General features: G+C 42.8%; 1 protein-coding gene across 2 annotated transcripts in view; it reads right to left on the bottom strand.

Moving 5' to 3' along the window:
* Nucleotides 1-5,196: 5,196 nt before the first annotated feature.
* The window catches only part of mta1 (metastasis associated 1), a 45,823-nt gene continuing 23,278 nt past the window's right edge, over nucleotides 5,197-27,741 (bottom strand). Inside the window, exons 4-18 of one of the 2 annotated variants that reach the window (XM_086156793.1) lie at nucleotides 22,165-22,291; nucleotides 20,090-20,153; nucleotides 19,623-19,740; nucleotides 18,867-18,969; nucleotides 18,365-18,464; nucleotides 16,905-17,093; nucleotides 16,150-16,224; nucleotides 15,357-15,415; nucleotides 14,875-15,119; nucleotides 13,148-13,299; nucleotides 11,768-11,957; nucleotides 11,235-11,324; nucleotides 10,272-10,427; nucleotides 8,121-8,269; nucleotides 5,197-5,893 (exon numbers count right to left, since the gene is read on the bottom strand). In XM_086156793.1, coding sequence (XP_086012919.1) covers nucleotides 8,160-8,269; nucleotides 10,272-10,427; nucleotides 11,235-11,324; nucleotides 11,768-11,957; nucleotides 13,148-13,299; nucleotides 14,875-15,119; nucleotides 15,357-15,415; nucleotides 16,150-16,224; nucleotides 16,905-17,093; nucleotides 18,365-18,464; nucleotides 18,867-18,969; nucleotides 19,623-19,740; nucleotides 20,090-20,153; nucleotides 22,165-22,291 — 1,778 coding nt within the window. In that variant the 3' untranslated portion in view covers nucleotides 5,197-5,893; nucleotides 8,121-8,159. The remainder of the gene's footprint in view (nucleotides 5,894-8,120; nucleotides 8,270-10,271; nucleotides 10,428-11,234; nucleotides 11,325-11,767; nucleotides 11,958-13,147; nucleotides 13,300-14,874; nucleotides 15,120-15,356; nucleotides 15,416-16,149; nucleotides 16,225-16,904; nucleotides 17,094-18,364; nucleotides 18,465-18,866; nucleotides 18,970-19,622; nucleotides 19,741-20,089; nucleotides 20,154-22,164; nucleotides 22,292-27,741) is intronic. The other variant, XM_086156802.1, reaches the window with a different exon arrangement.

The following is a 27,741-nucleotide window of genomic DNA, read 5'->3' as shown; positions in this document are numbered from 1 at the left end:
CCTGTCAAAAATACAAATTTGTTGAAAATGTACAGTGCGATTTAACACGATGAATCCCTGGAAGACGTCGACAGGTTAACAATACAATTGACAAACCAGCAAATTTGTAGTTTGAAATGATCCTCACTCGCCGCTAACTTAAGATTACTCCATCATATTCATCATTAATTATGATGCCAAACATGGATACAGTAGAGGAGAAATCCCAGCTTGACTTCCTGCTGTTATTTTCCATTAACAAGCTCAGAGTAGGTAAGAGGTTGTACTTGCTGTTTTTCGTTGGTGTATTTGCTCCAGGGCTGTGGAAACAGTCAACCAGCATGTTTACTCTATTTTAATGCGCCCTTGTAGTAGTGATGACGGAGGCAACATACTTTTGAAGCACTCACTGCATTTTGAGCCAAAATGCATGTTTGTCAGAAGACTGCACACAAATAATACACACATAGTTCTAAATGAAGCCCTAGCGCTCAGCATTCTTCATTCCTTTGGACGATTTTACTCACACTTTCAGGTGGTTCTCAGCGGGCTTCGACCAGGATGAACGCTGTAGGAGGTTGAGGAGGTGTAATAATTTCACACATATGCAGGAACACAGGAAGCAACCAGAGCAGTATCTAATAATGTCTCGTCTTAATGCTTACAGGATATTATGACCATGGCAGACCCCTGAATTGTAATGCGATGATTAAAAAAAGCTTCGCTCCGATTTATTACATGAGATTTCGTTATTTATCGTGTCATTTTATAGATATAAATCTCCGTCAGTGACCGTTGTGTTGATTTTCTGATAAAACCGGCGATGCAACTGGTTAAAATTCACGGTGAAGCTAGCCTGCAGGTGCAAGTTCAGCGTCTCATAATCAAAATTCATCCAATTCAAATGAGCAAACGACTCACAAATAGTGACGATGGAAGATGGTCAGAGCAAGAATTCTATACATGAGCCCACAAACCGATGGCCAATGTTACAACTCTTCCACATCCAGTAGAAACCAAAGCTGACAAATATCTACTTGTACTTCTGCCAGGCTTGGAAAGCAGACACTGCGATACTGGTGTTTGTTGACGCAACAGCGACCTTGTCATGTCTAAGATGACGTTGAACAAATATTTGCATTTAACCTCTGCTGATGAGGAGTCCTTTAAAAGTACATACTGTGCAAATGGAAGTGATTCAAGATGTTATAAGGCATGCGGTGAAACGGACATAATGAACCATAAACACAAGCTTTTTTTTAAGAATTTGGAGCTTGAATTAAATGTTCCATTTTTTTCTGACAAAAGCTTTTTTTTTTCATTTTATTTCAAAGGATGCAAACTCTTTAAGACCTCAGTAATTTTCTTCTCAGTTTTCCAAAACTTTCCTTTGGTGTTGTATAATTCCTCCCCGTATTTCCTCGGGCATCACCAGAAGGTCCCTTTTCACATATCCTGTGAAATTTCTCAATAACTAGGGCAAACATTAATGACTCCCACATTATTCAATCATTAATGAGCCCTATCCTTTTACGAGAGATTTTCAGCGAAATGCCTGATTTCTGGTTTAAAATGTAAGCTTTGTAGACATTTATCAGTTTAATTCTCACAGCAACTTTTATGAGCGTGTTAGCTCAAGCCAGGGAGGGGAGCTTTCTGCTCGGACCGTCTCATAAATAATGTCCTTTTCATTTCAGCTTCACGTGTCAGGCTCTCCGTGGAGACGTCTCCATGTTGCTATTCATTTATATTGTTTCTGAAGGTTGACGGCCATGTAGATTATCTGTTTTAACAAGATTTTGCACTGAAAACATTTTGTGCTTCACCCTACCCTCTTTTGACACTGGGGTGCGCGAATAATGCCAGGCTTTTCATCTTATGGTGAAATACGGTGGTGCATCAACTACAGATTGGACTGCTGTGTTTGTGGGAAGTAAACAAAAGTCATGATCAGGACCAGGGATGAGGGACAGCAGTGGCTGAAGTGTCACATGTAGGAGAGTGTTTCATGATGCAAACCACAGCAATAAACCATAATGGAAGTGTAATGGTTTCTTTGTAATGGAGATAAACTTTGCTGGTGATCTAATAAAAAAGCATAATCACACTGTGATGGATCTCCAGTAACGGCGCTTCTGCGATACAACAACACGACGTACATTGAGACACACCTGCTAACAAATTGCATGATTTTGTTACAGCGGATGCAACTGAAATATCAGCCATGGCATGTCCATAACTTCTCAGGCTGGTAATTTGAAAAGCAGCGTTATGATATTATTTGTAAGCTCAGGCCATTCCATTAACCAGATATGTTTTCAACTTGACACCAGAAGCAGATACTAAAAGATCTACATTATGAAGATGAGATGGGTCTTCACACATGATGATTTTGTTCGCCAATCGGCGTTGTCCGAAACTGGCAGTTAAGTGAACAATAATAAATATTGGATAGCCTCGATCCCGGGTCGGCAGCTTCGCGCTCAGCTTAAAAAACATTATACTACGTCATTGGTCCCACCTATGGGATGTGTATTCAAATAACTGAACAATATAGAGCGGTTTTAATATTTTGTCTGCTAAAATGATAATTCTAATAAATACCCTCAACCCTTTTTTCTGAATTTGACCTAAATACAGGAATCCAATCTTTCACAGACAAATTTCCTTTTTTTTTTGTCATGTCATGAGTGGTAAAGACAAATACTTTGTTAAAAAGCTAAAATATTGTTTTTGGGCAGCCTTTCCTGTATTTCAATGATGCATTGTTTAAATTTAGAGCAGTAGACAAGAGGTGTGTCCACATGAGTTAGTGGTTAGAATACATACTCCACTGTAACAGTTATATAACCTTGACTTTTTGTAAGAAATCTGTAAAACACTTTCCTGTCTAATTTCAAGAATTATTCTGCCCTTTTCTGAGATTTGACTTTGATTCTTTGAAGCTGATTTGATTCATTTATTTTTAGTTTAATTGACTTGTTTCTTCCTAAATTTTAAATGACTTGTCTCTGACTCCAAGCTGTGTCATTTGGGTTCACCACAACACTTGACCGACATTTCTCTAAATATAACTTGCATTCTACTTGGTTTTATTTTTAAACACGGGGTCTTATCCTTTACTGACTGCAGCCCAAAACACGAGAGCATGAGTTTGAGCACGAAATACACAGGAACACAGATAGTGCGAGTCCTTTCCAATTTCACGTGTTTCCAGTTTTGTTTTGTTTTTACTCCAGGAGACAAACTGAACCCATAACTGACTTCTAAGACACAGTGACTCAGTTTCTTCTGATGTAGCCCACAGCTGAAATACTTGTGGAATCATTATATTTAACTGCATTTACACAGTGTGGACTCACTTTATTCGAACATGCACGCTCTTGTTTTTTCTGTTGTTCATCTGCTGACAAGCAATTTCCTTATTGGCTACAATAAAGGTATTTTCTCCCATAATTAAAATGTAGGTGTAGGTTAATGGTTTACTTTTACAGAACTGCAGAACACAGAAGTGAAAAAACAAATACATTTTCAAAACCTCAAATTTAGAGATATATATTAAAAAAAAAAAAACAAAAAAAAAAAAAACCTTCCTGCTGTGGTAAAATAAGGATGTTAAGCTTGCAAAATGTGGTTGAAGCCCAGCTGATGGCTGACTAGATTGTTGAGGGTAAGAAGAATCACCAGCCTGCTGGGGTTCAAGTCAGAGCTTAAAGTTCATGAGACTGAAGGCTCTCAACATCAAGCGTCTTCCCAAGAACAACTTTTTTTTTTCATTTCCATGAGCTTTATGTCCTGTCAAATCACTTAGCATGTGACTTTTAACCCCAAAGAAATAAGACACACCGACTTTCTTTGAAATGCTATTATTTTTAACCTCAATTCCTATTGTTTTCATAAAGAAAAGGAAAAAAAAAAATCCCTCTCTTGCATGCAAAGACAGACAACTGCTTAGCCTAAGTCAGTTTAGCATAACAAACTAATAAATAGTTTGAAATTGCCACACCTTGTTTCAGACTCACGGCTGGGACTACACGTTCCTGAAAAACATCATCTCAACAGGTTATACAACAGCTGATCAAACAGAAACTCTGATATTTTTTGGCATCGGAGAATAAAAATTGGTTGTGATGTACTCACTTTTGAATATTTCAAATTAAAGTGATGCTCAATGCATTGCCAGTGTGAGACAATCAGATTATTTGCACTTCTAGCCGTAAGCGTCAGGAAACGTGGAACCCACTACCTATGAGGGCTATGTGGGTGTGAGTGTGTTCTTGTGTTCATGTGGGTGAGTGTGTGTGTGTGTGTGTGTGACTGCAGAACTAGAAGCAGCAATCTTTGATTGTCACGCAGCCATTGCTAGCATAACTAACTCAAGAAAAGACTAAGTTAATTCACCTGAAATCGTGCTTAATCATATGAATTCATCTATTAGTTGTTTACTTTGTAGCGTTTCGATCATTTAAATAGGCTTTTATTCAGAAAATTAATCAATGAATAAAAAGCACAGACTATATTACCAAACTAATTAGAACTGACGTCCATCCAGAGCATTTCATAGCTTGACATATTAAATCAGTAAGACAAAAATCATGCTTATGACTTTTCAGCTCCAGAAACAAAGACACCGGTGACAAGAATTTTACAGCAGTATTTCCAATAACAAATCCCTCCATCATCATTTATCATCTGTATACAAACCAGCCTTGACTTTGGAGCAGCCAGGAGTTCAAGTTGTGCACAAAAACACACCTGCTTGCAACACCGTCAGAGGGAGGTAATGTTTTTCTGCAATGCAAAGTACTTGTAAATGCTGACTATTTGACTTTCACAAAGGCATTATACCTGTTAATTTCCTCGCAGCAGCAGCAGGTCCGACTTGTGTGTTGTATCGAAGAAAAGTTCATGTTAGCTCTTCAAAGGTGGCGGCTACATAAGCTAAAAAAAAAAAAAAAGGAATTGAAAAACTTGCTGGACATGAAAGCGGCGCTGGTTTTTAGTAAGTCATCTTCAGGTTTTTGCTTACAGAATACATGTGTTTGTGTAATTAATTGCTTTCTTTTGTAATTTGACCTGACAACATACCTGTGTTAAGGAAAAAAAAGAATAAACTGCCAGTTATTTGCAAGGACATCTGTGTCACACACACACACACACACACGCACGCACGCACACACACACACACACACACACAGAAAAAAGGGGGCAAATCAATTATCCTTTTTTTTAATTACATTATCGAAGCATAGATGCATTACTTGTGAAAAAGGTAGAAAAAACAGCGAGTCTTTCTCAATAAGTTAAACCTCTCTGGCCGAAGAACAGGGCCGGCTCACAAAACAGAAGATTCCCGTAAAGCATTCAAGTTTGTTGAAAAAAAAAAGACAGAGATAGAGTGAGAGAGAGAGAGAGAGAAAGAGAGAGAGAGAGAAAGAGAGAGAGAGACACAAGGATTTAACTCATGTCGTTGAAATAAAAGTGCGTCTCCTTGAGGAATATAACTTGTTAAAAAAAAAAAAACAACATAGAAGATGCAAGTGGCTTATGTTACAGTCCTTCCACCCTTTTCCACAGGGTTTACAAGCGTTGTTCGTGAAACTTCACAAGTTCCATCGTTTGTTCGCAAAACAATAAGCTGAGTTATAGTCGGTAAAAAAAAAAAAATATAACAACAATAACAATAATTACACTGACAGTAATAACAAGAAATGTAAGTAATAAACACAGTCCTGTACAGTCAGGCTCATCTTCTGATCGACCACAGCAAAACCGATGGGTTGGTCTTCAATAGTCTGACGGACCCCGACTGACTGAAGCAAGATGGCCTGAACCGACGTCCCCTCCCTTCTCAGCTTCAGCTGCCCTCAGCGATGGTTTACTGGAAAATGCCTTTTCATCACGTGCCCCCCTGCTGACAGAGAGACATGACCACAGCTTATTAGCGCGGGGGGTTCCCGAAGTGAGGATAAGAAGCCACTTTTAGCCCCCCCCCGCCCCAAACCCCTTACAGAAATATAAACACTTCAGACACGGAGTTACGATACTGTATTAAAGGACGCTTAATAAAGGTTAGCTCGTAGGTGTGTCCGAAAACATGCTGCAGGTCCATTGAAGACTATAAATAGCCATACGTGTAAATGAGAGATGAGATGAACTTTAAGGGTCCCATGCTTGGGAAAAAGCAGCAGCAAGACATACAAGGACAAGACAAGCTAAAAATACACATAACAATAAATAAACTCTGTGTGTATAAGCCAAAAAAAAAGGGCTCCCATATTTACTAATGTACAGGAATAACTAATAAGCAAAGTGGCAATGAGGAAACTGATTAACGTGAGTTATTGTGCAGGGTTATAGCATGAGGTAGGAAAGATTTTCCCGTATCTTTTTGTTCGACAGCGCAGAGGATGGTTGTGCGTCTCCATATGAAATGTGAATCAGAGGGTGATCTGTTGTATGTCTCCATATGAAGCCCTGTAATTGACTGCTGACCGGTCCCGGTCGAACCCCGCCTGCACAATAAAAGCTGGGATAAGCTCCCCCCCCCCCCCCCCCCCCCCACACACACACACTCCCCTCGCTACCCTAAATGCAGGATAAAAGGTATAGATCATGGGTGACTGAATGGATGGATGATGCTCCCCACTCATATAGCAGTGTTATCACCTTGTGGCTCCAAAGCGCTTTACCTTGGTTCACATTCACCCGTTCACACACACACAAACGCACACTGATGGTGGCAGAGCCGGCATGCTGGGCGCTAGCAAGGCCATCGGGCACAAATGGGTGTTTAGGGTCTTGCCCTCGACATGCAGATAGGATTGGGAATTGAAGGGCCAAACTCCCAAAAAGGAGGGACGCCCGCTCTACCAACTGAATGAAATAAGTGCATCATGCTTAACATACATGCTTTTGAGCTACCGCTTCATGAAAACAACATTTTTGATTAAGGTTAAACCGTTTCTCGTGCATTTGGTACACGACAATTTTACACTGAAAGCAGATCATTATTCTGAAAGTCCTGATTAATTCTGCCGTCTTCACACCCCGGTCACACCGAAGTCAGCACGGCAGAATGGAAAGCAGGTCACAAGTCTGAAATTGTGGCTTTCGGGCGCTAAACCCGTCGATGTCTATCGAGAACGTGCGAACAGCCATGCCGGCTCTAGACACTTTCCACTGCTGGCAGGAACCGGCAGACGGACTGCAGACGGACTCTGACTGACAGCCCTGGACTCTGCAGCTCCTGCGCTCAAATCTATTTACCGCTGCATCTGACAGAGGATGAATGGGAGCTTTGTTACATCAAAATGAGACGCAGCCTTTACAGTGTAAGTAGGTGTTAGCTGGAGTTAATTTGCAGACTCACGTCAGGCTTTTAACAATAAAGGCATCAGACAAACAGCGAAACAGACAGGCGACCAATAACCAGCGGTAATTATCACATAAGTGGTAAAAAAGGACAATTAAAACAACAACAACTGAAAGAGACCATAGGAAAAGACCTGCAACGAAAGCTTGTCTATCACACTCTGCCGATCGGCTTTTGTTCACGTTATTATTCTTCATCGGCTTTAAAATCTAGCTGTAGGTGTTTCCTGTCCAACATTTGGGGGGTTGACAAAAGAAATGACTGAAGAGGGGCAGGTACACAATGGAAAAACAAAGCAACTAAAAACAAGAGATTGATTGAAATCGCCATGATAGATTTTACGGAAGTGCTATTTTACGGCTCGGCGGCCGAATATTTCCACTGTTGAATATTTTGAGTTTCTCTGCGGTCTGGACTCAAAGCGTCTGATGGAACAAGGGTCTTTATTTGGGAGGCCTTGAAGGCACCTCATTGCAAAACGGCAATCGAGAAAGGTCTGGATGCATACGGATCATTTAAAAAGGGCCGATCCTCTCTTGGTAACCGTTTTGGGACTCGAACAAAGACCTGGGCTTACACAACAAGTCATGGATGCGGTCTAAACAGGTTCTTCTTCCCTCTAAACCTGCAGAGATCTATACCTGCAGTTTCGAGTGGAAAAGGCAGGAAGAAAATGAAGAGGAGGCTAATTGATCGTCACTATCCTTCATCTTCAACTGCGAAAAATCTACCAAAGAAGTAACTTGTCACCGGTAAGGTGCCTCACCTGGCTGGGGTTGGTGGTGGAGAAGGTTCTCAGGGGCCATCAGTCCAGTTCGTGTATTTCGTCCTGCATGGGGGCAGCGGCCCGGCCCACCTCGCTCACCCGCTTGGCCATTATGTCCCACTGAGGAGTCAAAGCTTTGGATTTGCTGCCTGGGGGGGTCGGAAAAAAGAGAGGAAGAGCCGCAGGCACGTTGGTTCAAGAGGGTTCAGAGAAAAGGACAAGATGCTGAAGGGATTCGCTGTAGGACAAAGTCGTCTGCCCTCTGGTGGATTTATTAAGTACTTATTTGTGAGTCGCAGCACTTGGACCACTTTCACCGATGCACTTCTGGGTTTTCTCGACTCCGATGAACGTCAAATTCTGCATTATCTGGTTATGATATAGTCAAAACCTCAACTGTGAAATGAAATAAAACGCCAGTTTGTTGATGCCGTTTGATAGCATCTTGACTTTTCTGGCCGTCTTTTAGAAAAGAACTTCTTGGTGATTTTCATTAATTTTCAGGTTGATTTTTCATCGTCGGATTAATTAATTTCCTGCTGTTTGTTTTTGTTCCTTTTATTTAGATTTCTACGGTGACTGATCCTACACGGGAGTGTCAGGGGGTTGTCAAACGATATGATCGATTTGTCTGAAGAAAAGGATTTAAATTATAGAGGTCAAATTTCATTTTTGTATTTTGCTTTTATGTGAAATGGAAACAAAGCTCAGGAAACTTGTCCTTGGGTCGGTTTGGATCCCTCTCCCCTCTATATCTGCCCAAATCCCATTATCTCGTCATGCGGCAGGATTCTGAGATCGTGAAAACCGTCGAAAATCCACCTGTTATTCGAACGGGAATCCGAGCTGGTGAGTTTTCAACGGACCGACACAAATTTGTCATCCTATGATCTCATCTTAGAGATGCGACATCATCCGATTTCCCCCCCCTTCAAGGGCTTGACGCTTCCCGAAAACCTTTCCTGCGTCCTGCAACATGTGGATCGACCAAAACGTGGAAATTCGGAATTGACTTGGCCGTCCTCCGGTCCAGATCTCCTCTTGGGGTGTTATTCCGAGCCGGGCCTGAGGTGGGCCTGCAGACCAGCGGAGAGCTTCTCCCTCAAGATACACTCATCAAGGCCGCCGCCTCCTCTCTGCTGTTACCATGACAACATGGATTGTACCCTCCAGCTACGGCAGCGAGGCCAATCCCATCCTCTCCTGCAATCTCCCTCTCCCTTCTCGTTCTCTCACTTGCTTGATCTCTCAGTCTGTCTTTTCCCCATTTCGGTTCATAAGAGACGGGGAAAGTAGGACATTTGCGCCCCCCACCTCCCACCCCGACTCCTAACCCTTCAGCCGTGGATCTTCGCTGAAAGTTGTGCTGTGGGACGCCAGCCTACACGTGAGGGGCCCTTGGTATTATTCACATTGGCATTCCGCCATGCGCATTATCTTTTGTGTCATTGCGGTGAATCCTGAATTTATATTTCACAGAGACATCCAGATTTAATAGAATGAGACTAAAAAGTAAAAAGAGTAAGCGCCGTTACGTTTTGTGGAATAACATCTGATGTCCGATGTTCACCTGGCAGAATTTTTAGAATTTACAGCTGGATTTTATTATGGCTGAATAAGATTTTCAGCGACGCAGTTGCTTTCTGTAGCTTTCATTTCAATTTCAATTTTTAAAACTGATTTCTGAGGGACAATGCGCCGGGGTGATTTGTTTAAAAGGCAATCTTTCAAGTCATTCAGGTAAAAGGAAATCTGATTGATTTTCCCTTCAAATGCAGCTCAAATGTCCTCTATTTAATCAACCTGATATCAAGGGACATCATTCAACTTCACAATGGATACGCTTATTAATTCATAATCACGACATGGTTTTCCGTGACAAGCTGGAACCCCGTTGGCACGGTGATTATGAGATGAGCCTCTACTGATTTGAGAGAACTTGTCAAATACGTTTATGCAGTTTTTGAGCTTTGTATGTGGCATCATATAGTGTTGGGGGGGGGGACCCAAACAAACATACGATAAAATCAAAATATATAATGATTGACAAGAAAGCGTCAGAACGGGAAGCTTATACCGAAGGGGACTCAGAGGAGGGGGTTCGGCGGGAGCGAAGCGATTTGGGGCTGCGAGAGAAGAGCGATCCCTCACCATCCAGTCCATTGTGCTGTTCGTAGGTGCGTTTGCCCAGGATGGTGGGTGAGCCATTGTTCAGGATGGGAGAGGACTTGATAGGTGTCAGGCTGCCTGTGGAGATGGACGCTCCGCGGGTTGGGGGGTCGGGTTTAGCTGGACGGGGATGTGCTTCTGCAAGTTAAACAGGGCACACAATACAGAGATATTACTGCGGGCAAAAAAAAATGCTGTGCAGGAGGACAAGATGAAAAAAAAAAAAGGAAAAAAAAGTCACTTTCAATTTCGTGTTCCCTCATTGTGTGTGTGTGCGTGGGGGGGGGACTGGTTTGTTTGCACACACACTCCTGCCAATGGATTCACGCTTTTCCACACATCAACAGAAGGCAGAGAAAAGCCAAGAAGCACAGTCATTCACAGGCAAGGAGAAATTGAAGGAACGGCGGACATTAAAATCCGTCCGGCTCCGCTCTTCATCCTCCGAAGGGTCCCGGCTGACACCAGGTGAGAGGCGGCGGCGTGCAGACGGTGCCCGGTGGCAGAAGCGTCGGAACGCCCCCGCAGTTGGTCTTTTCAGGCGTTCGCCTTCCGTCGTGTCGCGTAGGATGCGGCCGGCATCAACCGCTCTGTAAATTTAGAGCCTCTCCAGAACAACAACAGAAGACATGGACAGATGGCGAGCAGAGGGGGAGCCCCGCAGCCTGAAATACAGCGAAACAGTTCCTTTGTAGAAATGTAATTGTTGTCAGTTTTCGGGCGGGGGGGTGGGAGGGGGACTTGGACACTATCAACCTACGGCTCCACTGACTCACAAGTCCCCACCCTTCAATGAGGAACCCTTTTTCTGCCACGAAAGACGGCCTGAAGTGCCAGTTTTGGCAGCTGGAACACCCAGCTAAAAGGAAGCGAAAACACACACAAACACAATCGCGCACACACAAACAAACAAACAAACACACACACGGTGCGCCTTTGTCTTACCTAAATATCGGACCACAGACTCCAGGGGTTTCCGATCCACGGGTTTCAGTGGCAACGGCTTTTTTGGCCTGTCTGGCAACCGCAGGGCGCCTTGCAAAATAAACAGCAGGAACAGTCAACGTAAACTTCATGAACGCCACAGAAGGTGAGGAAACATCAGGCCCTTCAAAACAAAGCGCGGAGGAAATACAGGCTATATCTTACACACAAAGGAAATAAAAACAATCCCTTTCGTATTCTGAGAATTAACTTCAGAAGCATTTTTGTCGACTATTTACCTGATCAAAAAATTTCCAGAAGCAAAAAAAAATAAATAATCAAATAAAATCAGAAGCAGTCCATCAACCTTCAAACATACCACTTTAATAATTAAAAAAAACAGGTTACTTGTTTACCCTCACTCTCCTACTTATTTACTGGTTTACTCTTTTCTGTCTTTTCCCAATGTTGCTGGCACATAAAGGACTTCCTTTTTGGCATTTTCTCTCTGACATAGCATTTAGAGGTATCGGATGTGTACGGATATCGCTTACACTCTGCCTTGATAGCGGCTGTGTTGACGGGGAGGTAGGGGTGCCGAGCCAGGAAGCGCGGCTTGACGATGTCCTGGCAGAGGCGGCGGGCCATCCGCGTCAGCGCGGTGGTCTGCAGGTAGAACGCCTGCCGTGTCTTCACCGCGAATTTTGGGCTGCCGCTGTGCCGCAGTGGCAGGCCGTGTGGGCTCTGGGGGTGAACACATTATCGTCTCGGTTACACACCATCAAATCTGGGAGTGCTGGCGCCTCCTTCTCCCATGGCTGCGAAATCATTTTCATCATATATTAAATGGACTGGAGAAAGTTTCTATCATCATTGTTCACTGCTATATGATAAAATATGATTCTTAAGTGATTTAGATCTTGTTCAGTACATAGAGTTACTGTGTTATAGTTTTATGCTGTTACTCAGTGAAATACTACAATTATGTCATTATGAACATATGAAAAATGTGAAGTATTTTATTACTGTACATATAATTGTCTTCTGAAGCTATTCGTCAGTAACAGAAGAAGAAATGCATGAAATGTGAGAGCAATTATTTCCACATCAGACTATTAGACTCAAAAAGACTGTGGGGTGAAGATGAGGTCCCCCAAGTCAGGCTTTAGACGCCTTTTAGAATGTAACCGCTTGACTACGAAACGGGAAACGGCACGCATTTACACTGAGGTGAGCTCGCCTCGTCTCTGGCCGCCATCTTAGAAAATCAGCCTCATTTACCTCTGCGTGTTTTGCACGCATGCAACAACATACAGTTCGGATCAAATCAGAATAAAAAGACTGGTATCTGGCTGGCAGTGTTTTTTCCGTGCATTTAAAAACTGTTTGATGAAAAGACTGATTTAAGTTATTGAACAATTGAACAATACTAGAATAAAGATGATGTTAAAAAAAAAACAAACACAAGAGAATATCAATTTCAAGGGTAAAATTTTGCATCACCTTTATCTGAATTTGTATGAAATAAAAATGATCAAAACTACATCTCGCCCACACGATCTCTTAGTGGGACTTATTTGTTTATGTTTGTAAACTGAATTCGGGACGAGTGGCTTACAGAGAGGAAATGCGTCTGGAATGGGAAGAAAATGGTTTCCTTTGAACTTTGAGCAAAAAGGAAGCACTCAGGATGCTGTTTGGGTTTTCCGGAATAAATAAAAGCCTCGTCTCGTCTGCTCCCACAGCACTGTGTCTGTGAGTCCAATTTGAATAGCTGTCTCTGTCAGGGCCGGCATGAGACTACGCCTGTCGTGGCTTGGATAGAGGGTTTCGACCTAGCGCCTGTTCTTTGTCAATTAGATTTGAGATAAGAGGCCGCGGAATACGCGGCGTGACATGAATGTCCCAGTGCGGATGTTAGTTGTGACTTGTACCATGTTGTTGCGGTTGGGTCCAGGCCTTTCCCCGTCCAGCCTTGTCGGCATCTTTAGCCCGCCGTACTTCTTCCAGTAGGTCCAACAGGACGCGCACAGGCGGCACTGCATGGTAGGGGGTCCCCATGAGTACCACTGATAGGAGCTGCTGGCTGAAGACACACACACACACACACACACACACACACGCGGATGCTTTGGAGACAACCTTTAAATCATTCCTCCCTGCATTAACGTCAACTACTATACAGACTCAGATAAGACGCAGCCGCTGGGCACAGAGCTCTATTCTCTCCGCTCTCCATTTTGTTTAAAAAAAAAAAAAGAAAACAGTATCAATTTTATGCCACATGAAAAAGAAATCTGCTTCCAAGTGCTTGATTCAGAATCAAACGTTTGGGGCCGGCTCTGGAGCTCGGGGTTATGATTACATCTCTCAGCTATTGACCTCGCTTCCCCCCCCCCCGTTCTTTTTAATGGAAGCAAACCTATTTAATTCATCAAATAGGCATCTTAAAAATGTGATCAATACCGAGCGGGATGGCAGAGGAACTTTGAGGATTTCAACAAGGACTCTTCTGAGGCTAAATAATATTTGCAACATTGTGGATCCAGGTCTAATCACACTTGTCACTCTTTTCTCCTGGTTAACGGATGCAAATTGGACATGTGCCACTCTTCTCTTCTGCTCCGGATATCGATTGCTGAATTGACTGTTTCCTTAATTTTCAAGTAATCTTTGAACAATTTTTTGCCAGTTATAATATGAATATCCTTATTTCCTCCACAAAAACACATGACGTATAGCCACGGTTACTTATTAAACCCCTCGTTTGAGAAACTTGAGTGTTTAATGACTTTATACAATTTTCCGTGACAGTACCGTTTCCCAAGATATTTTTTCCCCTCTCAGTTAACATGTGATTTCCATGACTTCAAAATTGGTCGACTGATTTCGTTCCAGTACGCGCAGGGGAGTGTGCCAGCGCTGGAAGGAAAGCTGAAAATCCCGCCGGGAGTGCGGAGAGCTGGAATCACGTTGGCAGCGACTGGGGGCAAACACATTGCAGTGGAGTACAAACTTTTTACGTCTGCTTTGCATCGCCAAACGGTGCAGAAGAATAAGCAGCGGATGGTAAACACCGGGAGTAGCAACAGCTGAGCGGAAATTTTACACCATGATATGTCTTAATACTTTTTAAAGGAAAGCTGTTTTTTTTTGTTGTTTTTTATAAAACTCAGAAACTGTTGTTTGTTTGTTTTTCAGCTATTCATTGAACTGTAATAACAAATGTACATACTCGCCCTAATTTTGCTCACAGACGCTAAAAATCATGGTACGCATGATTGTCACCACAAATGCTAACACCATGTGTTCGCAAAATGGTGGGAGAATCTCCACACTGCGACCAACCCTGGTGGATAAATAAATAAATAGCTGGCCATGAAAAAAAAACGAGAGGCAGAATAATTGAATAATGAGCTGATTCACGGAAATGCAGGGCAGAGATAAGGTGAGAAGCCAAGTAGTGGATCCTTTTCACTGCATACAGGTGACTTCTCTGCCGTCGAACCTTTTAGCGACAAGCGAGACCCGGCTGCTCAGCGATGATGACGCACTGTTAAATATATACATCTCAATCCATCTCAAGGCCAAAATCCTGATTTGTCTGAATGGAGGAAACCGGGGAAAGCACGGTCAGTGCAGCAGTGTGTGAATGACTTACTGTAGCAGCTCTCGCAGGCACGGCCCAGGCCTGGGGTCGGCCCCTGGCCGGGAGTCCCTGGGGCCGCTGCTGCGGTGGCGGCTCCAGCTGCTGCTCCGGCGGTCGCCCCGGCAGCCGCTATGGCGGCCGCTCCGGCAGTCGCGCCGGCGGCGGCGGCGGCGGCTCCAGCGGTCGTTCCAGCGGCTGCTCCATTCACCAGGGCCGGCTTTACATTGTTGCTCAGCTGGTTGGGGTTCGGCTTGTTGCTGGCGTCGACATAAAACACAGGGACGGGGTCAGGCCGGGGCCGATCGCACCGCGCCCACTCAATGTACAGTACATTCACTGAGGGAAGAGGCAACATTCATCGGCTCGCACACCGAAAGAGCTTGGGAGATCAGAGGTGCTTCTTATACGCTGTATCAAGTGAGACTCATGCTTTCTAAACATTTCCAAATCTAATAAGTGATCGAAAAAGAAAAGAGGGGGGCGCTGATACTCACTAGTTGGGGATGTAGACCTGCTTTAACTTGCTTTCCGCTTCGGCTGCTTTTAATCGTTTCTGGAGCAAAGAGGATGAGGAGAAGGATGAAGAAAAAGGAAATTAAAGAGGTGCGTTCAATCCACTTTTTATGAATAAGACTTCACGCGGATATGCTTTAGTGAGCAAACTAGTATATCGCTAATTACTACAAACATGGAATTAGGCAAGGCGGAGACATGTTTTACACATTTCGAAAAACTTCTTTAAACTTTGTTGGAAATGTATGAAAAATTGACGACATATTGTAACATGGAGACATTTTCTATGGAACTGCACTATAAAAAGAGAAACACTTTGTTGATCCGCGACATTTCCAAAGGCATCATGTTAAGGTGCAGATGTGGTGCAGGTGCGAGTTCATCGACTGGGGGACGATGTTTGCAAATTCACTCTCTTCCAACAAGACTAAGATCAAATCCCGATTTGGAATAGATTTGCGAGATTATGGCGGACTGTCAGATCAAGATCGTATCGAAAACATAAGAGCCAAATCTCTACCGCCGCAAAGATAAAAAGGTCGAACTTTTTGCACGATAAACGCCATCATGTTGATGTGGCTGATTGCACTTAGACTGGCCAAATGTGAAAAAAGAAGCGGACAAAAACGACAAGAAACCTTGAAATGTCAAACAGTGGCTCGAGTCCCTTGATAAATACTCATTTTGCAATAGAAATTCAGATGGGGGGAAAAATCCTTTGCAACACTATTTTACCAGAATAAAAGAAGAAAAGAAAATTCGAAGGGATTTTACCTGCTGTACATATCTGTCGGTGGTCTTCCACATGTAGTAATACTCAATAATACTTGTCAGGGACTTCCAGGGCAACTGCAGAGACAGAATAGATTTCACTGTAGTTGGGAGAAGGTTGCAGAAGGAGACACGTGACTCAGCATTCACTGGATCAAAGTGAACTCTTCTGTAATACAGCTTTTAGATTATTTTTTATAACTTCACTGGATGTAAACTTCATAAACACACACGGAGAGTTCATTGTTTCACATTTGAGACGACGATGCTCCATTACTCATAGTGTATCCTTGTATGAACTCCATTTTCGTGCAGCTTTCTCTCGCGGGAGTTTGAAAGTAAAACGAGCCGTCGAGCGGAGACCCCACCCATCGCGGTGGTTGCGTCCAGTTGTGCGAGAGGGCCTGTGTGAAAAGTGTGAGCGGCACTGACGGCAACCGGCCACCAGGTGGTGGAGTGATGCACACAGTCGGGAGCTTTCCATGAGGCAAAGCGGAGAGGTTGCCAGTGGCAGCTCTATTCATCTCAAGACTCAAAGCGGAGCAGATGCTCTCTGCGATTCGAGCTGGGGCCGGTCAAAAAAGGCCTCTGCAGAAATATTCCACTGTCCTTGGTGGTGCTGACGGCAAGATTAAAAACCGCAGTAGCGAGTGGCGCCGATCGAGACTTCGTTTTATATCTCACCTATGTCAATTAGAAGGGCTGCCAATTATCTTAGGTACTCCGTGTGACACGGCTGTCATTGCTTCTCTACTCACAAAGTCCTGCTGGATGTCGGTGAAGTCTTTGCCGTATTTCTCTAGCGCTTCCTCGAACAGGTTGGCCTCCGAGGCGCTCCACTCCTCCATTTCGTCCCTGCAGAGGACGGGCCCACCCTGAGGCACCAGCGCCGCGATGGCTCGAGTCATGTCATAGCCCATGACGTGGAGGGTGTCCATGGCGTGAAACTAGAGGGGGGCGAAGGTAGACAAGTCTACATTCTCAGTTTGTTCTGAATGGGCGCAGTTAGTCTCTGCTTCCTTCTCTAGGAGCTCCGTGGAACAAGCAGACAGATTTGTTTCAGTCATTCCACATAGTTTTTTATGCATCCCATTTCTTAAGCTGTGAATGCGTGTGCGTGCATGCAAGACTGTGTGTGTGTGTGTGAGTGTGTGTGTGTGTGTGTGTGTGTGTGTGTGTGTGTGTGCGTGTTTCACATGTGGGATAGCTAGAAGGCCTTTCATGTATGTTTAATGTGAGGATACAAAGTAGGGCACAATAGACCTGATCCAAGGTTCTTGTGCCAAAAAGAACCAATACAATCACTCACTGACAAACTGGCAGACACACACACACATGCACACACACACACACACACACATACACACACACACATACACACAAATGACGCGCACACACGTGCACATGCACGCGCACACTTGCACACACACACACACACACACTCATAACTTCAGAGGTCACTGCGCACATTCATTTTAATTTCCTCATAATTGCCATCCCTATAACCATCACTAAAGTGGGGAGAGTACAATCCCCAAGAGCTTCCTAAGATTTATGTTTTAGCAATATTTTTGCAATTGGTCATTGTTATGCACATTTGACTCTTTTTTGTACATTATTTTTAGTGAATTTCACTCTCATTTCATGTGCTTTGGAGTTTCTGTTTCTTTATGACAATCATCTGTTTGCTCATGGCCTTTTCCTCTCATTTTGAAATCAAGTGAATCTCCTCTGCAAATCAGCCATCAACACTTTCCAATTAGTAAATTAGCATATGTCCAACGCAATTAACTAATAAGATCGCAAGATTGCGATCAAGATTGAAATTTGCTTTAAAAAATCCAAAATTATTTCAAAATTATGATAATCACTATTTTCAAAATGTATATATTGGTATCTTGTCTGGCTCAAGCTATAAATGCCGCTTCCGAACACGAACCTCACACCAAGTGTACAATTATTCTGTCCCCAGGAGGGTTAAGCGTCCCCACATTGTGACTGAAGACCAATTTATGGCTTCCGATCACAAGAAATATCCTGCGCAAACAGGCACACACATTTCTTTGATTTAGACTTCTACTTCTCTCTTCCACCTTCCACCTGTGGTGCGATACAGATTTAACCCAAGGCTAATTTCAAGTGTGTGCCTGTGTGTGTGCCTGTGTGTGTGTGCGCCTGTGTGTGCGCCTGTGTGTGTGCGCCTGTGTGTCTTGCTCACCAAGGTAATGTCTCTGGAGGCTGCGGCGGCACTCATGTGAAGGCTGGGCTGACGGACAGAACTGCTGCAGTCCAAGGCTCTGGCAAATGTACCTACTGACCTGTGGAACACAGGAATGGAAGAATTAACACAGAGAAAAGTTGATCGGGGAGGAAACGCGGCGATCTTCCCCTTTTACTGGCTTAACTTGGTGCACGAAACGATTTCTACCTGACATCACATTATTTTACAAGCTAATTAACAGCGAAAACAGCAAAGTCCTAAATTTTTTGGCGCTTCCTGCTAAAATATTCAGTAAAGATGTGTTTGCACAGGGACTTACATCCTTCCGGAATCAGCAACAATCAAGCAAAAACTGCACAGCAATTCAAACATTTAGGTTTCAAATGGAAATACACAGGATGCTGAAGGTTTGAATATTTCTTTTTTTTTTTTCAAAAATGGAGTAAGTATATCGTTGTATGATTATTTGAGGGGTTTTCGCAATACTCTGCTGACTTACCTAGCTACAACCAAAAATTGGTCGATCTGTTTTTCTGTCAGTGAGCTGTTGGGATCCCAGACTTTCTCCTCAAGTTTCTCCAGATCCCTGGCATCCTCCTCGCCTGCATGGATGAATGCATACGCAAGCGCGCGCACACACACACACACACACACACACACACACACACACACACACACAAGGTCTGAATGTGATCACAGGAAGTATCGAATCCTGCATGAGGCCAGGGCGATTCTTCTGTCGACACATCTCTGAAATAAAACTTAGAAAAAAAAAAAAAAAAATCTCCAATCAAAGATTTGCCTCAAAGTTTACTTTTGGAGAAAGAAAAAAAATCTTGAGTGAGACTGTAATGAATCCCAGAGCAGAAGAGGTGGGGGTCTGTCAAGCTGCCAGCCTGCAGCTAACCAGCCAACCTGCCCGAGTGTCTAACACATGCAAAAGAATTTCATTAACATGGGTTTAATTAGTGAGCTCAGAGTCCCCGGGTGCGTCAAATGCAATTGCAAGGTTTTCCCACCTGCTAAGAATTAAATTCTGTACGAAAAAAAAAATAGCACAATCCAAAATCTAGTATGAAAATGGTCAAAAAAAAAAAAAAAACACATCCAGATTGCTTATAATTACAATAATTTTGGGATTTTAATTACACGGTTGCAGAGTCTTCGAGAGCAGAGCGGGAAATAAACAGCAGGAAAGACAATGCGTTTGTATCGGTGGCAAATCCATTTCAAGAAACTCAAGAGGACCATGTACCTTCTTTTAGGAGGTCGGTGATGTCTGCCTGATACTTGTTCCCCACGCGGATCTCCCCTTTATCTGCCAGGAGTGTCTTCTGCTGGGGATCGTACACCAACGAGTAGAAGAACGCATCCTGGGGAATGAACGTGGCAGGGAGGCATGAAAGGAGCGGGACTGCAGATGAAGATGAGCATGCACCGGAGAGTGTACACATATGTGCGTGCGTGTGTGCATGCATGTGTGTGTGTGTGTGTGTGTGTGTGTGTGTGTGTCGGTGCCTTCCCCTCTTGTAGACGCTAGTGACCTCATTAATGTATGTGGAAAAAAAAACCACATCAGTGGTCATTCCGTTAAATTATTAATCTGGGAACATAATCTCTCGACTCATATCACTCGCACATGCCATAAGCCCGCCGTACTTTTGTCGTCAAACACACCCGGTTGTCACGGTTTGACACTTGGTGTGGGTACAAGGGGCATACCTCTCTGTCCAGGTAGGACTTCAGGGCCTCGGTCTCGTTCAGCAGAGTCACGCAGCACTTCCCCCTGGAGGGGGATGATTAAACGGGGAGAAAATTTGCGAGGGTTAAAACAAGGGTAAAATGAAGGAGAGTCCTGGAGAGGCCTGTCACTTTCATTCTTATTGCTCGATAATACATTTTCTGAGTAAAAATATAAAACTGTCGCATTAAGGACATTTTATGGCCTTGATATAATGATTGCTAAATTGCATAATAATGCGACTCCGCCTTTTTTAAATCGCAATAAACCCTATCATTCACAGACCCAGCATGTGAAAAATTATATAAATACTGTATACTGAAAGGTTTGTCAAGCTTCCCTATCTGCTCTCCACACTCAGCATCTGTGTATTCTTATGATTATGATTGGGTGAATTTTTACTCCATATCTGTGGCAAGAGAATGAAGGGAAACATCTTTTATTCCCCACACATCAATGTTATTTCTTTTTTATTTTTTACTGTTTTGTTAGCGCAGACTTGACTGTCATTGTAGAGTAAGGTTTGTTTTTATTGGGAATCAGCGGGGGGCTTGTTTGGGAAAGTTGGGTTACGTTTTTCGGTGCCGTCTGTGTGACCAAATTTATATTTCTATCAATGATCAAAGATTCGAAGAGAATATCATTCATTGCCATTGCAACGCGATGCTGCTATTTACACTGTAGGGTTTCCCTCAAAATGCCTGCTGAAGAATAAGGAATTCCTCGTCCTTCCGTCTTCTTCCTCGAACACGGGCAGGATAGCCCAAAATAAGACGATGACGCCGTGTCATGTTTCGGATCAGCTGCAAACTGCAACGGGGCTGTGGGATGCGGCTTTGAAACAGATTCCATTTGGGCGATTTCTTCCAAACTGACTGGAATTATGCGGTCATCGGGAAAAACACAAATTAGCCCTGAGTAATGTTATCTTCATCTGCCGCCATCTGCTCGGTGTGTGTATGGAGGAGACGCTTGAAGGGGTATGACAATGAGCCTCCAACAGTGTGACTTGGGGGGGAAGAGGGATGAGGACTGTATACTAAACATCGCTGTCTATTTGGCGTTTGGTGCGGATTTTGGGCGATTCTTGGTGAGCTGTCGAGCTCCCACGGAGTGCCTTCACTCTGTGCTGGAGAATTGTTTGTATGATTCTTCTTTAGTCCTCCCTCTACAGTTGTGCATCTCGATGCTTGCATCGTAAACACAAAAATTATTCAGCTTTAAGGTGGCTTACAGTGGCAAAAACATAACCCGGATGAAGAGGTGTTGTCGAAGGAAAGTTTGTTGCAGGTACTGATTAAAACAAATCACAAAATGGTAATCAGTGAATTGCAGACAATTTTACAGTTTTTTTTTTTGTAGAGGATGTTGGTTCGCACTTTCTATCCCTGTCAGGTAATCATGTGTTGATGATGAGGTTTCATCTGGAAAAAAAAAGCTTTTTTATGACTTTACCGCTCAACATGCTTCCTGCACTTGAGAGAATTGTTATTTTGAAATGACGTATTCATGCATACGATTTCAAAGGTCTGCAGGCTGCCATTAACTCGTTTCTTCTCGATATGCGCTGGACAACACGGGAATAAGAAGACAAGTCCACAAAGCGTCTGTCCACTCAGATGTCTGTCTGCTCGTGACCTTTAAACCGGAAGCAGTGAGCTCTGTTGGTCCGGAATAATTCACGGTATGACTTTCTGAAGACCCATGTAAACCGCATCCGAGCAGAGTTTATCTTATGTTGACAACGGTTTGTTTAATCTGTTTGGAGACGCAGCGTTGCATCATTTGGTCATGTGACCAGCACAGCTGCACAGCAGCCACTGGCTCAAGATCCTTGTTATTCCTTCGGCACAATGTCATCCCGTATCTTTGTCTCGCTAATGTAATAGCGGCTTTTTTTCCTCTTTCTTTCTTTTTTTTTTTTTTGCATTAGCACTTTGAGGTAATCGATATATAAATTAAGTAGTCTAATCGTTTTGAGTATGTGAGATGGGAGAAAGAATCAGTGTTTTTTAGAAGACGGACATTAAACCAAAGCAAAACAAAAACACGATACCTGATGTGTGTGGCGGGTAAAGACTCCAACTGACGGGACAGGAAAAGCTCTCTGTGTCTGAGCTGGTGTTTCTGTTTCTCAGGGAGGTCCGCCATCTCTGGATTCTCCATCTCCTCCTCCAGCTCCCCTGGACGGTTGAGGGCAAAGATCACACTTCAGACGAGGCGGAACAATAATGCCAACGGGGGGGGAGCGCTGGGATGTAGGGGGAAAAAAAAAAATCCGTCCGCGGCCACACACCGACATGGCGTAAAAATACAGCACAAGGATGCTCATTTGATGAGCTCTAACAATAAATTCCAATCGGGCTGGGGGGGCCGGTTTTACAGACAGATGTCGTGCACGAAAGCTCGCCATTTCTGTCCGAATTATGCAAGTGTGAAACAAACAACACCGGCGTTGCACCGACAATTTTTTTCTATTCCGTAACGCAATCTTAATCCCTTAGGATAGTTATGTCATTACACCCCCTTCTTTTTATTTGACTAAGGAAGAAAACCCCATTTTCTCTCCACATATGGAGGCAAAATATCTATCCATCCCCACGGTATATTAACCCCTCTTTTGACAAAATGTCAGCTGAGTAGTTATCCCAAAGGTTTCGCATCATCTCTAAGTCAATTCGCAACATCGGGGCTTGGGTAAAGCGAAACAACTGCCGAGCACGTAGTTTCAGATTTATTTGAGATTTGCGGGGGGGGTTTGAGATCATTTCTGAGCCAATAGAGTGGGAGGAGACACAAGTATTATTTAGTCTGCGAAAAATAAAATGATATGAAAGTCTGATTCATTCCAACCTTGTCTTTTCAGAAATAATGTCCCAGACATGCAGCGAACCCATCATCACCGCATCGATCGATGCGTGTGTAGTAATTTGATGAAAAATTGTGCTTATGTTCAACAGGTCTGGAAACTTTGAGAAGGCTTTCAATTTTGCGATGGTAGAACAAATATAATCACATTTTGCACCTTGTTTTGAGTGCAAATATTCTGAACAATTTGTATTAAAAAGAAATAAAGTAGGTAAAAGAAAAAAAAAAAGGGGGTGACAGAGTTGGTTGACTAACACGGCTGAAGGACAATGACATTTTGTTCCTCTTTTTGCAGACCTTCAACATGTAAACAAAGAGATTATCTTAACACTGGCCCTCAAAGCGTAATTAGTAGCTACTCCACCAAATGCTGCATTCACAGCACTCTTTGTGAAGAAATACTGCAGTATTTATAGGTTTGTCCTGGCAAAGCCTCTGTGTCTGACAGTCAACTGAGGGGACGCGGGCAAAGCTTGTTTGCGTACAAGATCAGGCAAGCCTTTCCCTGTTAGCCTCGTAACTGAGCCGATACTGTATTCTTGCCATCGTCACAGTGTGCGTTCCCTGCAGGTCAGCTTAGAGTTCATTTGGATGAGTGGATTACGAACTGAATGCTCGGTTAGGAAAGAAAAAGAACAAACCGGCAGTACTTTAGTGGCTACGTTTATCTTTACCTTTCAGGTTAATATGTCATATGTCTTCTATTGGTTATGGGAGTTGATTTGGTAGATATGCATGCACAAGGCATCTATCATGTAAATTAAAATACAGAGCTATAGTTGAATATTTCTCAAAAAACCCAGAGAAAGTTTTTCTCGGGGGGGAGAAAAAAAAACACCTTGATTTAGTTTTCTCTTAATTCACAAGATGATTTTCTAATAATTCGTGATTAGGCACTTGTTTCTCTAGAACAGAAGACCTTCTGGTGTTGCAAAGCGATGCATTTCACTTGCATGCAAAGAAGGGAAATCAAATTACGTTACAATATTATTGCTTATCGCCATATAACTGCAAAACTAATTACATTTTCACCTGGCATTCCTTTTGTGCATTAATTAGCAAATTTCCAGTTTCCTAACGCGCTAAAACGCTCAAATATTTTTTTCCTAATTTCACCCACTGGGTGGTTGTCGTTTGTGTCACATGAACACAGACTTACAAGGTGTATTTAAAGGCGGCGGGAATGAGAAGGGAAATCGGGAGAGAGACTGAGAGCCAAAGGAGACCAAGACAAGGGGGCAGAGCGGTAGAGGGAATAAGAAGGACAGCGGGAGAAAGAAAGAAAGAAAGAAAGAAAGACCAAGAGAGAGCGCACCATCTCTACATGCTCCAATTCATTTGAAGATTCATTAGAGGAAGCGAGACAGAAAGAGGGAGACAGGGAGCAGAACAAAAGCAATCAGGGGATTTTCAGGAGAGGAGATCTGTGGCCGAAATCAATAACTACTCCTTCACACCCGCACTCTGCCCAGCACTCGGCACCCACCAGAGAGGACGTGCGCACATTCACACACACACACACACACACACACACACACACACACACACACACACACACACACACGAACGAACACACGGGGGGGGCTCACTCTATCTTCCACCATGTAAAAACCAAAAATTGGGCCTTGCTTCGTTAAAATAACAGATTAATGGGAAAAGGAAATTAGGTGGGATGTGTTAAATAAAAACAGATTCAGGTGTGTTTACACATTAAGCGTGAAGTCCAATAACAAATGTTATGACAAATAACATGAAGTGTCTTGCGTGCACTGTGCTCTTATAACTATATGCATTTATCCGAGGCTGTGTGTAGAAATTGAAAACGTTAAGGGAAATGAGACACGGGAGTATCTTCAGGTCAGCGTCACGTTCCATCCAAGAGTCGGTCGGAAGAGACTCCACAGGTAGCAAAGAAAGGAGTTGGTTCAATACATGTCTCTGACAAAGTCAGACTGATTCTCATTCAACCGGTTACTGCGGAATAATTTATGTTTTTTCTAGTCGCTCGTTCTGGACATTCTGGACCCTGGATTAGGATTGCGTTTGCGATGCCCGTCCTTGTGCAGCTGTGTCCAAAAACAACTTTTGCACAGGAGAAAGTCCATCTCATCCACTTCTTTTCGACATTCTAGCGCAGATTTGTTTTTGTTTATTCCATCATTATTATATTCAGCGATTCTTACAATTTGTACTGAAAAAAGAACAGGAATTTGCCGGCGTGGCTGGCGTTTGTGCCGGAGAAACGAAGACAAACTACAGCTCTCACGCCAAAGACCATAAACAAAATAAACACTTGGATTATTTATTCGCTGAACTTTGTCGGGGCATCCATTTTCAGTATTAAAAATAAAGTAAAATGCGTCTAAAGAAAAATGAAGGGACTGGCCTGTGAAGTTTCGCGGGAGACTTATGAGAGTTACCTTAGTGGAACTCAGGAGCCCTGAGGCGGACGGTTACCGGGTCCATGCCAACCTACATTTCAAATTTTTAAATTCATAGATCATAAACCGTTACCTAACATTTCCTCCAGGGATACGCTTTCCCTTGGCGGTCAGAGCTGCCTGCTCTTGGTGCAGGTATCAGCAGCACAGTGGGGCGGACAGACCAAACCCTGCAGTGACTGTTTATAATGATCATACATGCGATGAAATTTAAAAACACAGCATCTCTCATTCTTATTTTTATTTTTAAGTTCTATTATATATTTTTATCATGGCTGTCTTTCTATGTTTTACAGGGTTGTTTTTTGTTTTTTTTTTTCTAAATGAGACAGGCCACGGCAAGCGGACACAGTAAGTTACGACTAATAACGATAATATGTTGTTAATTCTAACATTAACATGGGTATTGATTGTTTAATATCATGTACGGAAATGAGCTAGAATGCTAGAGCTTCAATTGTGGATTGTGTTAGAACAATAAATTGCTGAGCTCTCAGATGAGCTGTAGAGCTACTGCTGAAAAAAAATACTCATTTTGAGAGTGAAAATGCACCATGTAAATCTGTTTGGAAGACAATATTTTTAAAACCACTAATAGCACATGATAATGGCTGTTTCTGTGAACTCATGTACAATGTGTGTGAACTACCACGGCACACATGTTGGTACTATGTGCAGAGAGATGATCAGTGGGCTGCCCCTTGGCAGTGTGCCACTGAGTAGCAACTCTACTCCCAAACCTCAATTTTTCCTCCTACACCATCGAGCCAATCTCAAGGCAGTGAACCCGCACCATACTCTCTACAAATTGCCTCTCCATCTCACCTGTCCCAGCCAATTATCAATTATTGATGAATGGGTCGCCTTACCGGGGCCCGAAGACGGCGAGGGGAGGGAAGGAGCGGGCTCATGGGCAAGGGGAGGAGGCGAGGAGTGTGCGGCGCGAAATAATTACCTTAACAAACTCACTTCACCTCTATGATGAAGTGCTTGTTTCTTGGTGACAGAAGCGGACGGCGTCAAGGCAGATTGGTGTCTCTGCTCGGATATTATCAGTCGGGAGGGGAAGTAGGAGTTCACTGTCCATACTGAAGCTTTGAAATCGATCAAAAGCAGATCAATCAGCTGAAAGGGCTTATTCTTAAAATGATGTAAATTGTATTATACATCTATGAGTGCCGAATGTTGAAGGTCTAATAATGCTATGCAAATATCCTTGGACTTTTTTGTAGGATTTTACTTTAAGTACACAGACAAGTAGCTACTTTTAAAATCCACACAGTGATCAGAAGCAAACTATTACCTCACAACAATATATTTAAGAGATAATGAAACAGAAAAAAAGTCCAAGAGTTCCAAAACAAATAAAAAAAAGGAAAACCAAAACACAAAATGATTTGAAAATTATCAGAATTATCAGAGAATTAGATATAAGAAATTCAGAAGCTATTCACAAGCTTTTGAGTTCAAGTGGAATAAAATCATTGATTTGATGGAGAGGAATGTATTTGTGCTTTGTATCAGTTTATTGATTTAAAAGAGATAAAGTATCACGATATATTTGTTTATTATATCAGCCAGCCAAAATAAGCTGTACTCTATTACCTAACTTAATGTTATGGATATCAAAGGAAGGATCTCCATGTTATATGTTACTCTTTTTGAAACAAGCTGATAATGTTTCCCACATCTGCAGGATACAAAACAGGATTTCCCCAATAATGATTTGTTGATGTTTTTTTTTTTTTCCAACAACTTAATTCAACTTAACTCCATCCACTTAATTCATAAATGCGCTATCTGTCATTATGCATACCCCAAACATTACTAACATCGAGTAAGACAGGGGCAGATTAACCAAGTTTACCACAAATATGAAACACATTTTCAGAAAAATGTGGAAAAGTATTCTGCAAATAGAAGAGGTTGGTTTATCTAGTTCTTTCCCCCTGTGTCTCCTTCCTCTAACATGGCCAGACATTTTCCATTTCATTTTCTCATGAATCCAGTTCAAGTTAAAGCTTGTGTAAAAGTGCATTAATTAGCTGAGGCTTGCTGTCAGAAACAAAAAAGCCTTCCAACATTTTTGCACATCAGTCATTTCTGTGAGCTGAATATTTTGGCCTCCAGTTCAATTATTAAACAGCATCAAGTCAATTTCAACTCAGACAACATTTTTTTTGCTTTTCCCTCTACAGATTAATTGTCTCGCATTTCATATTGTGAGGTGCGTTGATGGGATTTCATCACACATCAAGTGAATGAAGTCTTCTTAAAACAGCCAAAAGCTGCATGAACTCACCTTCACATTTGCGTGAAGTGAT

The sequence above is a fragment of the Fistularia commersonii genome, chromosome 1 (assembly GCF_037954325.1).
Source record: "Fistularia commersonii isolate RoL2024-O1a breed Wild chromosome 1, RoL_Fcom_v1.0, whole genome shotgun sequence".
Classification (NCBI taxonomy): domain Eukaryota; kingdom Metazoa; phylum Chordata; class Actinopteri; order Syngnathiformes; family Fistulariidae; genus Fistularia; species Fistularia commersonii.
Note: the sequence above shows the minus strand (reverse complement) of the source record. Positions and strands in the feature narration are given on the sequence as shown.